Source organism: Pezoporus occidentalis, unplaced genomic scaffold, assembly GCF_034315485.1.
Source record: "Pezoporus occidentalis ecotype Australia unplaced genomic scaffold, CSIRO_AGI_Poc_V1 ctg102, whole genome shotgun sequence".
Taxonomy (NCBI): Eukaryota; Metazoa; Chordata; class Aves; order Psittaciformes; family Psittacidae; genus Pezoporus; species Pezoporus occidentalis.
In genome coordinates this window covers 798882-816146 of record NW_026912801.1, presented here as the reverse complement: position 1 = coordinate 816146, position 17265 = coordinate 798882, and the positions used below count along the sequence as shown (strand labels likewise).

Here is a 17265-nt window from a genome sequence, read left to right as displayed (position 1 = left end):
CTGCGCCACAAGTCCTTATTTATAATCAAATGTAAAGGTAAAAAATAGGATAAAATTGAAAAAAATGGTGTCCTTTCCTCTTCCTCCAGTATGGTCTGGGCTGGCCCTCGAGGGAAAACCTGTGCAACTGAAGTCCCGTGCTCTTGTAACAGCATGTGCCAGTCCTGTGTGTTTTCTGACAAAATAATTTAGACTTGAAGGTATCTGCTGAACTTGAAGCTTTCACCCATTTTCCTCATGGAATAGAAGAAACACTTTGTCTGTTTTCCCTCACTGCTGAAGGAAAGAGCAGTTCTCTATAATTATATAGGTCAGTGCTTCCCACATCTTTCTGTTGTGACCTTACTTCCATCTACAAGCTTCACCTCTGTCAAGATAAAAATCCCTAATGCCGGCATAAACAATTGACATTTCACTAAGTGGATGACCCCTCTTGGGGTCACGGCCTCTAGCTTGGGAACTGCTGATCCAGGCATTTATGTCGGCCTTGTACCTTTCCTGGTCCTGCCTTTCGCAGCCTCTTCCATTTCAACTAGCCCAGTATTCCTCTTGGAAAGTGTTCGTAGCTTTCAGAGTAACACCGGATGAAGCTATTTCTTGAAGTTAATTCTCCACAGGAAGAGAACCTTACAAATGTCAGCGGTGCGCAGAAGTTGATGACAGTCGGGCATCACCAGAAGTCTCTCACTTGCCTTTGAGAAGATTCTGAAATCTTGATGGCTTTTCCTTCAAGCTCACTTTCATTAGGTAATGTGGAAACCACTGGTATTTTGTGATTTGATCTCCAGCAGAGTTGCTGTTGTTATCATCTGTTGTCATAAAACAACCTGTTTGAATTTGTTAAACTTGTATAATACAGACTACCCTGCCTCTTGGCTTTTTAACTCCAAAGTCATATCCTAGTAGAGAAATATTAGAAAACTTCTAAAGGAGGATTTTGCAAATATGTTTCCCAAATATAATTCTTACTGACTGATCAGGTCAGTGCTCATCTTTCAGATGTTTAAATGACAAAGATTTTACTTCACCTTCCACAGACGTTTTCATCTACTACTTAAATAAGAGCCAAATAAATACTTTAATGAACAAATAAAGAAACACTTTCTTTTAAACACAAATTCTGTATGTGTGTTTACAGCTTATCTGTACTCTCTAATTCATCCCAGATATCAAGATTATTTGGTAAATTCATACAGTTACAAAAGATGTTTGTTACGGTGTCGTGTACTCTATAAAAGATGCAGGTTTCTTAGTGCTTATTTCTGAGCAAGTGATTACATTTCTTGTGCTGTCACAAGGGGAAAATAGCTCATGCTTTTAGCTGAGTTGTTACAAAGCTGTTCTGCCATACACAGCATTTGAACCAGTTAAATGGTTAAAGTTTCTTGAAGCAGAAAAAATCAGTTTCAAGAACAATCTTGAAACTTGTAGTTTTCAAATGCAGCACCAAAAGCTCAATATAAAGTATTCAGCAGCTACTAAGAACCTGTAAGACTTCAATATCTACAGCATCAGGATGAAAATGTTTGCATATATTTATATATTTTACTGACACTTGGGTGTATCAAACAAAAAAGCCTTATAGAGGGCTTAGAAAAATGTTTTGAAAGAAACCAAGGCGGTGTTTGCAGTAGGACAGCGTCCTACTGTGTGGCTTTAGAAACTGCTGGAAGCAGAAAGGATTTTACCCAGCACAAAGTGAAAGCCTGGCAGTATGTGTACAGTGTTGTTACGAGAGCAGTGTATGTTTTGGTGTATATTTCAGTTTTCATGGTACCTTTAAAACTCAATTCTGGTATTTCATAGAATAATCTATAAATCTTATAATTCAGTCTCTTTTTTTATAGGATTTTATTTGTATTTCTAGAGATAAAAGAGTCAAGTACACAAGTAATGCTCCCTATATGTTAACTTTGTGGTACAAGAGGAACGAATGACCTTATAGCTGTAGCTTGGCCCTGAAAGTAACGTGGTTAAATTTTTTTATGCCACTGTTAAAGACACTTCATGATTCTGAGGTTGTTTCTGGTTTTCTGGATGGTTTCATCCTCTTGTGAGATAGGAATAATGTTTAATACTCAGGGGGCTATTACGGATCTAGTTGATACTGGTTAATGTACCACCACCTTCAGGAGGCTGTGATCCTTACGTGTGAAGTTCAGCTAATTTAATTATGTAGAGAAAGAATGAAATGCTATTTTGGAGATGTAAAGGCTTCCACTTGCAATATGCAACTTAGGAGAAAATACACCTTTGTGAACAGCTTCATTCCTCATCAGTCCCCTATGTAGTAGAGTTAAAACTGATCAGTGAAACCACCATGTTCAGCCCAAGACTGTTGTTGAAGGTAGGATGCAGGGAGAGCTATTGCAAAACCTTCTTGTTCATGTCTGTTGGTGGCCATGTGTTTCCTTCTTTCTTTTCCATTCTGCCTGCTGTTCCAGGCCAGGGAACTGATCTAAACCAAAAATGTAGCTTAAAAAAGCCCCCTGGACAACCCACAGGCACTACTGCGAGAGCCAGGGAGAGAATGAGGAGGGGACAGGAATTTTAATCAGAGGAGAAAGCTGCCTTTCAGTGGCAGCTCACATTTGAATTTACTCTATGTGGTCATAAAAACCTCAGGCTAAACTTTTCATGTAGACTAGGGTATCTTAATTGTAGAACGTTCAGTATTTATTAACAGTAGAGAAACACTTTACACTGATAATAGTGGATGTCAGTGACTGCTTTCTGCAGCAGTATTGCCAAAAATGTTGTTTAATGGAAAGAAGTATCTGGTTAAGGTCATGTAGTACAATGAAATAGGAAAAAAATTAGGTACAGCAGGGATGATGACATTCTGCCCATAGCTGATGATTTAAAATGAGATAACCTTTTGTGTCTCTTGATGTTGAAGATGTTAATGACCAGTTTGAGTGATTGAACTTTGCATCAGCCATTTTCTAGTTAAGATATTTATTAAAAGGGATTGAAAATATTAAACAAGGAAATTATATTTAAGGACCAGACACTGCACAATTAAAGTCGTGACAATTAACTTTTTACTAACACATTTTTTAATTAAATGCCACCTCAGGCTGTGAAGTGTGAGACTCTAAGCACCAAAATGTTTTCCAAGGTAGTCTGTGCTAACCAGAAGTAAGCAAAGTGGAGAAGAGGCAGCAATCACAGTCCCGGTGTATCCGCTATTATTGCAGTGTGACTGAAGAGTAAGTTCCTCGTTTGCAGAAAGTGCCACTGTGATGTTTACCCTACTTAGGAAATCGAATATAGAGAAAGATCTTCTTTAAAAGTGGTGTTGTTTTTAGTTCTTTGCCTTATTTTAGTGTCCTGGTTATAGCAGAATTTATACTGAAAAAGCTTGCTTACATGGGAATTGCACTTTGTGCGCTGGCATTGCATGTTTTCTTTGCTCATTAAAGTTATTCTTTAAAGCTCTACATTTCTAATATAAAGTTTTTTTTTTATAATATTATGGATTGTTCTTAAGGAAAACATTAATAAAAAGCACCAAATGAACTATTTTAACACTACCAATGAACAATGAATATTTTTTTCTCAATTCTGTTTACATTTGTCTTTATGACTATGCTATCTTAACTATTTTTCATGTCCTCCTTTTCATAGGATGTTAATCTACATTGGTTTTGTAGCTTGGCTAGTTATCTTTTGCTAATTCTGAATATAATCTGTATGTTCAGATTCTGTTTAGTATTCTTCCTCTAAGCATATGCTTTGTGTTTTTAGCCTGACAGTGTTTCTGTTAAGCTGCTATCTCTGTTAGAAATTGTCTTTTGAGATGTAAGTACGTTCTTGGGTAGCTTGTTTTATGGCAAAGCAATGTGGTTGCTATATTCTTGTCATCTTCTTAGATTCTGTTTAAACCTTGTTAGTAAAAATGGATTGGTGCTGTGATTATTTACTGGTTCAGGTGACTGCTTGTGATGTGTGCTGGCTTTTGGTTCTGTGCTGCTGAGATCTCTCTGACTGTTGTATAGGTAAATATTGAGGCAAGGTGCCCAAATACCACTAATAAGAGGATGCTGGAAATCAGTTCTGAATCAGAGCTCAAACTCAAGTGTAAATGGTGAATCTGTGCTTATTTTAACAAAGAGAATGGTCAGATCTAGATAGCAGGAGAATAAACTAATTTGGGGGGAGGAGGGGAATATGATGATTAAATTTTGCTGGGGGATTTAAAAAGGGAAATTTGGCTGAATGCTCCTGCTTAGGTAGCTTGAGGAAACCCTCTTTAGTGGTTGCAGCCTTGGGCAAAAGATGCTCAGGGTGGCTGAGTGAATCAGCTGGGTAAAGGATGGGGAAGCCCTTTCTGATTCAGTCTTTGCACATGTTGTTTTAGGATAGATTTTCTATTTCTTCACCCTGTCTTTTAGAAACACTGGTAGTCATGTTGTCTATTCCACAGTTTGTGAATAAATGTGGTATGTTGGTGTTTTTCCTTCTTGCATTGTATTTTATCTTGCTTTGACTTCAGATCGCTTCAAGATAATAAGCTTTGCCTGAAGATACAAGAAATGTGTAGTCAGTGTGCTGAGAAAACCTTGGCAAGGGCTGTGATTCCTTTGTGAAGTCTTTAGGCTCTCCAAAGGGAAGCCGGATCTATAGCACAGTCCAAGTGAAGCTTTGTCCTTAGCATTGGGTTAGAAAGGCATGTGTTTTGCTAACCAGAATGGTCCCCTGGTGTGCAGCAAGTGTCTGAACCCTGAAAGCTCCCGAGTTGTTTGTCACAGCCAGTCACTGTGAAATCTTGGTCCTGAAGCTCTTTTTTGGAGGTAACTCTGTACTTGCCTTTAGTTTGTAAATTATCTTTTGAGGAAAACACACTTTAACAAAATTCTTTGAAGATTCCTGTATAGAAGGTGACCTTACACTGTTCTCCTAATATCCTGTTACCATTTGGAAGTGCAAATGCCTACTTAGACCTTCAAATGACATTGAATGGTCAAGTTTTTCACTGGTTTCATAAGCTGTGTATGAAAGCTAGATGGTGTAAATGGCTTTATTTTCAAAAAGCTAAGTCCCATTTTGGAGCCGTCATCTAAATCTCTTGGATCTAGTATGCTTCATAAACTGTTAACCCAAATTAGTGCATGTTTCCTTTATGAAAGACCAAAGCACAACTCTCTTGACAGTTCCAGACAGACCATACTATGCTTATAAAGCAAGTTATAAACTGTGAGCTCAGTGAGAAAATAAAAGTTCCTCAGGGAAAGGCTTTTCATCAGCATATCTGCAAACGTTTGACACTAACAATTTGATTACAGCTTTGTTGGTGAGAATCCACCACACAGCACTGGTAACTTGAAGGACACTGAAGTAACAGTCACCAGTTGCAGGTGGAACTTGGTCTTTGGCTGTGTTTGCGACTGGGCTGAAACAAAGCAAATTGCATGTATTTGAATATTCAAACCTTCTGCTTGTTACTGCATCCTGGGTACAGATTTGGTTCAAATTCCTCATGAGGCTGTACAGAGCTTGGGAATTAACATAGTGGTGTGCTTATAATTTAGGTGGGTGCAACTTCTTGGGTTGAATTGCAGGGTTCTGCTGTGTTCAAAGGAAGGGGAGAAGATGATGAACAGCTCCCTCTGCCATGGAAGTACAATCTAAAAGGGAAAGCCAACCAAGCATCACAGCTTGTCTTTGATGGTGTCTGTTGTTAACATAGCCAAGGACTACAGACATGTTTTCTTCAGCATTTAACTTTCAAGATGAAGGCACACATCCTCTTTTTCCTCCATCTCTGCAGCTGTTACCACTTCGCTGAGGATCTGTCACATATTTAGCTTAGTTCAAGAAGGTCAAAAGCAAACTGGTTTAGAAAGTGATTGCATCTACAACAGGAAACAATTAAGCTTACTTCTGAGACAACAGAACACTCAAATTAACATGAGGTAGTTATTTTAAATGTATAATATGTGGTTTAGGGATTAATATTCTTAATCTCTCTGAAAAAATAATTAAAAGAGGTTCATTAGTTTTAACAAGCTCAATGCTAACATCTATTCAACTGTAATTATTATGTGAATTACTTTAAAGTGAACTTTTCATGACTCTAATGGTAAGTGTTCTACTGAAAAGCTGTTTCACTGACTTCAGGAAGGGTGTTTGTCGAAGTGACAGATGTGAGTTGGCCTGGAGCATTTTACTAAGCTTCAAAATTCTACAATTAGACATAAACATCTATTTCCTATTCTGTGTGACCATTGCCTACAATAAAAACTCCAAACCAAACAACCCTGTACGAAATTTCCTTTTGCATCTCTTGATCTTTCACATTCCCCTTCTCTTTTTTCTTTTCTTTTGTAATGAAGCTCAGGAAAGGGACAGCTTTACAGTGTGAAGATGGGACAAAGAAAGTGTGTTTAGTGGATGAGATGAGGCATGTGCAGGCAGAAGCCCTTTGGACACTGGATCCAAAGTACTGGAAAATGTTTGGCTCGTTATTTTCCTTGAGGTTGCAATTGCTTCAGTGACTTTGCTATCTTGGCTGTTGTTCTGTGCTGTAGGGAGAAAAATTGTCTGTAAATTACTTAAAATTGTGAGTTCTTTCAAGTCCCAAGCTGGCTACTAATGCATAAGTGTATCTTTCTGTTATGATTTATTTGTTTTCTGTTGTTCCAGCTTTGTCTCCAGTTTTACTTAGAAGTGCCAAAAAGGCCCCTTTCTTCTGTCTGAAGTGATGACGATGAGACTTTTAGTTTTTTTAAGCTATGGCAGCAGCTGGAAGTATTTTAAGTAAGGTGCAGCTAAGTGTGATATGATAAAATTGAGGAGGGGAAAAAAACAGGGGAAAACAACAGAAGTCTTACTCCGGTTTAGAGAACTGATTGGTTGGTTGATTTGAAAAGCTCTCCAGCTAGAACATATGCATTCTTACTGCAGAATATTCTTGACCTGTTAGTTTCTGTAGGAGGGCCCTTGGGACTCTCCACCCCCTTAGTCCTTTTGAAGTTCTTGGTTTTAGAAAAAGCTTTGGGGAGGCAAGTCTTTATTTTCAAAGTTACTGTTTTGTCTGTATTTTTCTTTACAATCTAGATTACTGTTGGTTTACCATCACGATTTGCAAATCTCTGTCAGCACTTCTCAAGCCCGGGCTTCAGTGGCAGCGCTGACTCAGCAGTAGCAGTCTCCATACCACTTGCATGCTCTTTGGCCTCTGATTTAACTTTATTCATGCCCAGAAATGTAAAGCAAAATATCCCACAATCTGTTGGAGAGGAGAGCTGGTCTAGAAATCATACTACGCCCATATGTTACTACTTTTTTTCCCATTCAGAAAATTAAAACCTATATAAATACCAATTTTTTCGCTCCTTTCAGATACTAACATTTGAGACCAAGAACCCGACGGAGCTGGCTGAGCGCTTGCGGTCGGTGTGTGGAAACCAGAGCAATGCTTATGCTCGGCTGCTGGAATACCGCCTGAATGCCCTGCGTGGACTCTGGAATGCCCAGCGCCAGCTCGCCTTGGAAGAGCAGCATGACCGGGAGAGCTCAGGGGATGAAGAAGCTCTGGCCTTGCTCAAGCGGCAAGGCTTGTTACAACAGCCTGAACAGGCACCGTTTACTTCACGGATGGGGCTTCTGTTGGTCTTTCCCCTCATTCAGTCTCAAAGTAGAACAGACCCTTCTCTCTGTAACATAACTGCTGAGGTGCTGTTGAATTGCCTTCGAGACTGCCAGCCTTTGAGTTTGACTAAGGAACCAGCTGACTGTCTTAACGGGATAGAGTCTTTGCTGTGCTCCTGGCTGGAAGACACTTCTGCTTCAGGCCAACAGATTCCATATAAGCAAAAAGAAAACGCTGCTGCTGCCCTAGTTGCCTTGGCTTGTGCAAGGTAAGGAAGCTGTACTGATGTGACGTGGTGTGGGTGGTGCTGTTAGTAAGTGGTTATGTTTAACCATAAGAACCAAATATGATGTGACCACACCGCTGATACTAGTTTTTGTTTTTTCACTAGTCTTTGTCTTTCTAATATTTAGATTTTGATTTGGAAGGGGTGGAACTGATAAGCTAAGCATTGTGGGTTTTAGGGTTTTTTTTTGGCATGTGTCTAGCATGTGTAAAACCAGAATTATCTAGATTGGGAATGCCTCTTGTGCATATTACTGCCTCTACTGCAGTGATCTGTTCTAGGAATGGTTCCAAATGTTTTTATCATGGAGGAAAATCACCCCATTTTTCCCTTTGTACTGCCCCATTAATCCTGTAGCTTTTTCACCTTCATTGGGCTGTAGAAGACATTCCTGCCAAGTTTCAGGGTAATTAGGTTCAGATTTGATTTCAGTCTTGCCTATTAAACATCTGGAGGCCTTTTTCCATTTTGTTGCCGGGGAAGAGTTTGACCAGCATAGGTTGAACAATGCTGTGTGCCCTGCATGGGTTTAGCACAGCATCAGGTTATTGAGGATGAAGTAGCTGTAATTGCTTTTAATAAAAGCTTACTCTTTTTAGGGGATGGGGCTTGGGGAGAGGAGGAGGAATACACAAAACTTAGCTCTGAAAACTCTATGAATGTGAGTCTAAAATCACTAGTAGCCTTTTGAAAATCCAGCTTTAATGTTTCTTAGATTGCAGCCTTGTCTGTCAAGTTTAACTCTGATTTAAGATGTTGAAGTTCTCAGGAGATGTCATGATTTGCTTTAGAAATGGGTTTATTCAAATGTAAAACACTCAATTTCTAGTGTGCTTGTTCTAATGAAGTCGATGAGAAATCTACAGTTCGTGGCAAACTCTTCTGCATTGACAACTGCCTTATCTAAGAGGCAATGTACTTGAACATAGCTCAGATAAATTGGATTCGATAAACACAATCTCATTAATTTTTTCCCCAGATGCCAATTTTTAGGAAGTATGGGATGTTCTTTTGCAGCTGAATCTGTAAAAGAGCTAAATTTCAAATAGAGCTTTTGAAATGAAGGTTGATCTTATATTTTCTTTGGAAATCTGTCTTGCATTGCTTACAGAATTGTAATATTCCGATGTGCTCTGTTCACCTTTGAAAGCTTTGAATTTTTCTTTTAAATATGTAAGTCATGTTGGGTACCATTATAAAGAAAAAAGCCTGCAAAATGAGACTATTATTGAGATTCGTATTTGCAATCTTGGGTGCTTCATATTCCTAAGAATAAAACAAGAGGGTAAATATTGCTTTAAATAATTTATTGATGTGCTTGAATGTCTTCAGTGTTACTTTTCTCTGGGATGAGGTTTATCAGTGAAAGCATACAGCTGAAAACGGCAGTGGAAAAAAAGGGTTCGGGGCATGAAGGAGGAATGTTAAGGAGCTAAGACTGGCCATGTGTGACAGCAAGCAAAAGGCTGTATTCAGCAGAGTGCGTGGAAAAGATCCTTTCAATTGATCAGTCATGCTTCTGAAGAAACCGATTCATAACTGACTACTGTCACGCCTAAGATGCAGTCAAGGTTCTCTTACTCAGTTAGGCTATTATGCCTGGAAATAACACCACCACGTCTTTCAGAGAATGACTTCTTCCTAATACCCTGACCTTTGGAACAGAAACTGTGAAAGATTTTTTGAAGACCTCTACCTCTCTTTATTTCTAATAAAAACCCCAGTCATCTTCCACTGTATTAACATACAGATTTCACAGGTTTGCCAAAAAAAGTGTTCAACTTAATGAATGAAGAAGAATTCTAATTAGAGTTACAAACTCCATATGTTTGTGAATGCCACAATAAAATTTTAAAGCAACACACTTCTCGGCAAGATTAGGAACAACTTCTACTTGGATTTAATGTTGGTTTTGGAAGTATCTAGTCTTACATACTTACAACGTACCTTATATGCATTTAAATATATCACTTCAGAAGGGAAAAGCTTCCAAATACATGTTTGGAAGCAAAAGGAATCAGAAGCTTGCTAATCAATTAATTAGTCTGGTCTTTTCTATTTTAGTCAAGAAAGCTGTTCTCTGGCTATATCTGCAGCAGCTCTTACTAACATTTTGGCTCAGCCCCAGGAAGACCTGCAGATTGTATTTGGAGATCTAAATACATTTAATCAGCTCCAAGAAATACTGGAAGTAGCTGTCTGTAATAGAGGCAAGGTTTTGAGGTATTTTATCATGTGCCCACATTGCCTTCGCCCTACATGTTATTTATGACACAGCCTATGGTTGCTTGCTCTCCCTACTCACACAGTGCTTCTCCCTCTTCTGAAAAGACAACATGATTTAGACAAGCAATTCACCAACATTCTTCCTTTGTGTTACCCTCTCTTCCTCTTTTCACTTCCTCTATAAAAGAATGAAAATCATCCAGAAAAGAAATGCAAATTAGGAAAGAAGCTTGATGACATATCTTGGATGTTCTCTCCTTATGGTACTGGATATGATATTCTACATAGATGCTGTTGTCTGTGTGCATTCAGTCTTGTTTCAATAGACATCTTTAATTCATGTTTTTCTTATCCTTTTAGAGGGTCGCTGAAAACCTTTGTTCACACAGTGCATCTATTACAGAAACAGACTGATCTGGGATCCTTGCCTGTGGCTGATGTATTATACAGGTTTGTAGCAACTTTTCAAACTGTAGCACTTTTACATCAGGTGTGAAAATGTGAGCGCATTTACAGATGAATGTCTTTTCAATGTGATTAAAAGGCCTTAGAGTTATTGAGAGCTCTAGGAAAGGTCAAAATTTAGTCCATTGCAGAAGGACATTAGGAAGTCAAATCTAAAAGTATCTACTAATTGTTTCTTGGGTGTTCTTATTTTTTAATCAAATACTGATGATTCCTTTAAATGAACTCTGACAGAGTAATTGCTCGAAATATATCTTCATCTTAATTTTTGATTTAGCCAATCTTTGCTATCACTGTTCTCTATGCATCTTATTTTATTTTCTGCTTAAAGGTTGTTGCTTTTGGAGGGAGGACCTGGATCACCCTCTTGTTTGCTTGGTGGGAAGCATATTGTGTCTTGGGGCTTTGAAGACATGTTACCTGCACCCGATGCCAACAGTAGTTCCAGCAGTGAAAGTAAAGGTGAATTACTCCATCACTATCAATATTAGCAGGAGAGGTCAAGATGCTTTTAGTGGGGATATTTGTTTAAAAATTAATGTAAAGCTTTAGAATTGGAAAAGGATTTCTCCTTTCCTGTTGGATGTAAAAGCAAGTGTAGCACAGAGCAAATAACTGAAAGCTGAAGGTTTAGAAGTACCATCTTTAGGGAGAACTGGACATCACAGGCATGTTGATACCTTGAAGCCTGATATATAATGAGAAGGGAGAGCAGCAACTGCCTAAGAAAGAGTTTGTTGTCTTAGTCTGCACATTCAGAACTGAAGCTTTGAAAACGTGGACCCAGTTAATAGTTGGATTAAATAGTTTGGTTTGCCATACCCGTTCTCAGTCACTTAGATTATTATATCCAGTTAGGATATGTGAATGATTGGCTTGCTTTTGAAAGTTCATTTGGGGATCAGCTAGAAAAAAATACCCTGGTTTGTATTAAAATAAAGAGGCTAAATCTCAAGTCTAGTGTGTCAGTGATAATATGGTGTAATGTTTCGGGTTTTTAATTACAAGATAATGGGGTTCTGAAAGCGTTGCTGTTTGTTTGCTGAAGGTCAGGTGCTATGTTAAGTTGTCCAGTAATCAGGCTGGAAGAAACAATCAAAAGCTGTAGGTACAGTCACCCTGTACAGTCACTCCTTCAGGGGGAGTTTTGCAGAGGTCAGACTGAGTTTGGGTATTACCCACCCATTAGTCCCTCAGTAAGTAATTTCTTTGTCCTGTGCTGTATTGAGTAGCTGGTTATCATTGAAAATTAAGAAAGTTCACATTACTATAAACGTATTAGTTCAAGCTTTGATGTCATCTCATAAAGTTTAATGCAAGCCATAGGAATTTACAAGTCTGAGCTGTCATTTTAGGCTATTTACAAATTTATTGTTGACATCTATGTTTTGAAGATGCTTTCTTGCTGTGAGAGCGACAAGATCGTTTTTGCTTTCCCTGTTGGCTGTTCAGGTTTCATGAACTTAAATAGGTCAACTGGACTTGAGTCCCATCTTGGTTGTTATTAATTACTCTGTGAGCAACAAACCTATGTTTCAAATACTGTTTGTCTTAATTTACCAGTGTTCAGAGATGGAAGGGTCTGCTTTAAGAAAAGCAGAGTTGTACCAGAAATTAGATCAAGGCTCAATATTAGGTTATTCCTTCCTCACAGTGTGTTCTACCAGCAGCCCCAAGCAGGAGGGCTTGCGCAGTCAGAAGTCTTGCTTGTATTTCATCTTGCTGCCAGTTCTGAGTTCTGAACAGCATTACCTGTTACAAAAGCAGAAGATAATTGTCTTCTGCTCCTTTGCATCATCCTGAAGTCATTTAATAGCAAATGCTTAAGTTGCTTCCGATTTAAGTGAAGGAATTTTCCACCTGAAATTACTTTATTTGAGCAGTCCTGTGTTCCTGAGCATGGTTGGGTGTCATAGTCAGTTCCTACTGTAGTTACAGTTTAGAATAGTGTGCAGTAAAAACAAGTTCAAACTCAGTGGTTTTTTTTTACAGCAGCTTGGGCTGTAATACTCAAAGATGGGTCTTTAATAGTGAAATGAGAACACAACACAGGAAAAATAAATTATTTAGAAATGGGTGATGTATATTTGAATCATGATAAAGCAGAGCTAATGTCATTTATTATCTCAAAATGAAGCTGGGTGACTAGCATCTACTTCTTAAGTTTATTTGGCAACAGTAAGAGATTTAAATAGCTCCAGTATTTGTGTGAGTGAGGCGTAATCTTGGGCATCCCTGCAAGGCTTGAAAGAAATGTACAGAAATACTGTAAAAAGGATGGACTTTGACTCTTAGTTCACAAATAGCTCTTGAAACATGGAATAATAAATTCAGTATTAAAGAAATGGCTCTGACCCCTTGGTAATGACCTGTCAGGAGCATCTGCTGGGTTTCAGTTGCTGTGGAAGCTGCTGCAGCAGCGTAATGACCATGGCGAATTCCTTGTCCTGTGTGTTACAGTGATGGTCTCGCTCTGTTCTTTCTCCCCAATTCAGATGCAGACTTAGGGCGCTGTCTTGCAGCAGATGGGCTCTATCTTTACACAACTAATTCAGTGGGCAGAGGAATAAGCAAATTAGGATCTGGATTACATGGTACTTTGCGGTAAGTTGCAGTTGAGTATTTACTGTTCTGCAGTTATTGTTTTAGGAAACCTCATGTTAGATGTAACAAGTCTGGGGCATGTTATGCATTTGCATTAAATCCTATTTTAATGTTTGGTTTTCTCATCCGAAGTTCTTCTTGAGTATGTTTTCTCTAGAACTACAGAATAAATCGGGTTGAAAGGGATGTCTGGAGGCCTTTTAATCCAACCTCCTGTGAAGAAGTGCATTAGCTGAATAGCTACTATGTAGCACCAGGACACTAGTATTTTAGATTTCAGGTTTTTTAATGTACATGGGTTTGCTCTTTGCTGAGAGGGTTATACTATAGCCTACTTTAATGACCTTTTTATTTATAGTTGTACAATTGCTGAATTTGTAAGTATTTGTTTTCTAATTATGTCATTCATTATATTAATGATTAGTGCAGATGTGACTCACTGAACCTTCTTGCTTCTTTATTGCTTGGAAGTCATGAGGCTTTCATATGCCTCAAGTCTTTTACAACAGAAATTACTGCCTTATGCCGACTTGAATTCAAGTTCAGTCAAAGTTCAAGAATGTGGTTGTGAGTTGTTCTTGGAAAGCAAAAAAACCAGCACAGGGTTTTGAAGGGTTTTAATATCCTACTTTTTTTGCCAGAGGTTTTGTGTACTGCCGTAATGAGGAGCTGGAGAGCGGGTGGGTTGCTTTTGGCAGCAGCAAACTTCTTCATCGGCCCGTCTCTTTTGATAATAAGCCTCACTCCCTTTTCCAGGTTGTGGACCAGCATACCCTTCAGGTAAAAGGAACAGTTCATTGCAGAGTTAGAGTGACAAAGCATTCTTAATGAGTCACAGTCATTTCTAGCTTTAATTAATTTTGTCCTTGAAGTTTCTTCTTTTTACTTTGTGAAACTGCCTTTTTGCAAGTCCCCATTGAAAGTGTTGCATGATAGAACTTTTAAATTGTTACAGACATTACTCTGTTTCCGTGTGTTAATATGTGTATATATATATGTGCTTGCACACATGTATGTATATGGGTATACAGACTTATACTGTACTGTGTTAAGATAATGCTGTAAGAGGTAGAATATCATATGGTCACATTATAAAACAGTCAAAACAGTAGCAAAATGGACATTGATTTGAGCTGAAAACATGATCTTCCTGAACAGCTCATTATTCTTCTACTGTAACAGACTTCAGATATTGTTTCTGATCTGATTGTGTTTTGTGGATAAACAGCTGTCATCCTTTGTAAAAATGTATAGTTTGGGGTTTTTTCCTGCCATGGTTTTAAGACTGGATATGCGCGTTATTGTGTGTTTCCTGATACTGAGAATGTTTGGATTCCCCTTTTCTTTCAGTTCCAAGCAATGTTTCAGAGAAGTTGCAGAAAGTAGATAACTGTTTAGCATGTAGATTTTCCATATAGTACTGTAGGTAATGCTGTCATTAGCAAAGAGATGATCCTTTTACTTTTAGATATGTTAAATATTTAGATGTATAAGCTGGTTTTTATGCAGTAGATCCATTTGGCAAACATTATAGCATAGCTCTTTGTAACATACATGCAGTAGTACTAGTCCAATAATTAGCCTCTTCTGGACTAACTGCACTTGATCTTGATTGATTTATTTATTTTCAAGTACATTATTAATACTTCCAAGAACAAGCTTCACCATAAGAACCGTTAAGATGCTCTCTGTCTCGTAGGTCTGTCAAATAATCCCAATGCCAGTAAATCACTTCCCAGTTGGCAGCACTATGACAACCGTGCATCTTTCTTCAGATGGCACCTATTTCTACTGGATTTGGTCTCCTGCAAGCCTCAATGAAAAAACACCAAAAGGCCACTCTGTCTTTATGGATATTTTTGAACTAATAGTAAGTAAATTATGTGTTTTCCCTGACTCTGGAGTCAGTCGCATCACTCCTGCTTGATCCAGTATCATTGTTTTCAAAGCAATTTATTAGGTTTGAATATTGATATGTGTGATCTGGATAGCTGTAATGTGGTTTACAAAACAAGTTTTAACTGAACAGAAGGTGTATTGTTCAATTATGTCTTCAGAGGATATATAGCTACCATATTTAGCAATATGAACTGTAATATAAAATGTATTTTATTATTATTAGCAATTGAGTTTTATGCTGGGGTAGTAATTCAGTGTATTTGGATTTAAAGCATTGTTTATTGTGGATCTGCTTCATTGTGATAAAAGCTAATCAGGCCCAGCAAGTTACAAATACAGTTGTTTTCTTTACACTGCATTTTATAGCTTAATATGGTCTTTTATGTTGTATGACGGTCATTGGGTTTAGTGTACAACCAAATGCAGTTCAAAATACTAAGTCTGGAGAAGTGTATCAATAGTTTGAACTCCCTTTTCTCTCGTCAGCTTAAGTATGTGTATATTTGCACATACGTACATGCATTTGTATATGTTTTATTTGACAACGAAGCATCATCATCATGTGGTCTAAGAAAATAATCAGTTATGGTTTTTGTCTGGCAAATGATGTCAAGGCCTTTTGCAAAACTTGCCAGTGAAACGTCACTAAGAAAATATAAAGGAGGGTTGAGTACTTTTAAGCAGAGTTCCATAAATAAACCTTAGATTATGACCAGCAGTTCTGTCTAAGGACAGACCAAATAGCAGACGCTCTATTGAACCACAGAGTTGCAAAGAACACATACTCATCTGTCTAGGTTTCATGACACCTTTTCTGCAAGAAATTTTGACAGCAGAGTTTAAGTTTCTATCCCTACTTGATATGTTGTTGTGTTCAGTTTTACTGTTAAGGTAGTTTATCTCCTATGGATTTCAGTATGTAAAAGTGTTTTTTCTCCATTTGAATAGGTAGAAAATGGCATATGTATAGCAAATCCTCTACAGGAACGAATTATATTAATGAGAAAAGAGGGTGAGTCTGCAAAGAGTATAAATGAGATGCTGCTGAGTAGGCTGTCGAGGTACAGAGCCTCCCCATCAGCAACACTGGCTGCTCTCACTGGCTCTACAATCTCCAATACATTGAAAGAGGACCAAGCAGGTCAGAAAAGGTTTTACTGACTCTCAATACCATTTCATGGTTTGTTTCTTAACATATAGTATTGGCTCAAATAGTACGTATTGCATATCTTAAGATATGTGATAAAAACTCTGCATTTTTTCCCAAAACAAGTGTTTGAAATACATAGTATTTGCTTAATGCTTGAATTACAGGTTCCTTTGCAGGAACCTGTAGGTATTGTAAGAAAAGTGTAAGAATGAAAACCAGGCAAAATGCTTGTAGCACTTTTCCCCATGTATTCAGTTACAGGACTGGTTTGTGCCACATTTGATCAAACTGGTATCAAACTGATAACTGCATTTATCTGCTGGCAGTTCAACTGGGTTTCTTATTGTTAGGTAAAAACAGACTGCAGTTTAGGAAATGAAACTGTTGTTTCACAAGGAAGTTGAGTGTTATAAATGGGAGGTAATTTTGCCTTTTTGAGGTAATTTGCACAATGTTTGGGTATTCTTTTATGAGCTCTCTGAAACTACGCAAGTTAATTAGGGAATCTTGAATGAACAGCATTGATGGTTTTCAGAATGATCTGCAGCTGCGTTAAGATTTGTCTCAAGATTTTATTCAGTTTATCCTGAATTACTTCTCTTCTTCCTTCATATGTACGAGTTTGCTTTCAGTTTCAAACAATTAAAGGTATTTCCATAGAAATAAATTATACAGGAAATAGATATGCTTACAGGGGAAACTGGCAAAGAATTAGCTTGAAGATCTATTTTAAAGGCTATGTTTTGCCAGATAACAACTAGAGTGCTACAGAAGAAGAAGAGTAAGTGGTTATTCTTGGCTAATTCTTTAGTCAGTGCTCAGAAGTGTTGATGGGCTGTCACAGGAGCTAGATCATTATGACTGTATATGTTTCATGTGGAGCAGGAGAACTTAAAATAGTAAATGCGTAGTGAATCTCAAATGCTCTCTCTATCTTAAAAGATTATTTAGCTCTAAGATGCTGCTTTCCATATGTTTATCATCACAGAATTCTGAAAACAATTTTGTTTATACTGAAACTTAGGTTTCTGAATTTTC

At 37.9% G+C, this 17265-nt stretch overlaps 1 protein-coding gene across 8 annotated transcripts in view; it reads left to right on the top strand.

The window, feature by feature from the left end:
* The window catches only part of HECTD4 (HECT domain E3 ubiquitin protein ligase 4), a 70935-nt gene that overhangs the window by 4049 nt on the left and 49621 nt on the right, over window positions 1-17265 (top strand). For 7 of the 8 annotated variants that reach the window (XM_062614978.1, XM_062614948.1, XM_062614964.1 and 4 more), the window contains exons 2-8: window positions 7348-7865; window positions 10470-10559; window positions 10906-11036; window positions 13070-13178; window positions 13820-13958; window positions 14878-15048; window positions 16026-16218. In XM_062614978.1, the coding sequence (XP_062470962.1) occupies window positions 7348-7865; window positions 10470-10559; window positions 10906-11036; window positions 13070-13178; window positions 13820-13958; window positions 14878-15048; window positions 16026-16218 (1351 nt within the window). The remainder of the gene's footprint in view (window positions 1-7347; window positions 7866-10469; window positions 10560-10905; window positions 11037-13069; window positions 13179-13819; window positions 13959-14877; window positions 15049-16025; window positions 16219-17265) is intronic. The other variant, XM_062614959.1, reaches the window with a different exon arrangement.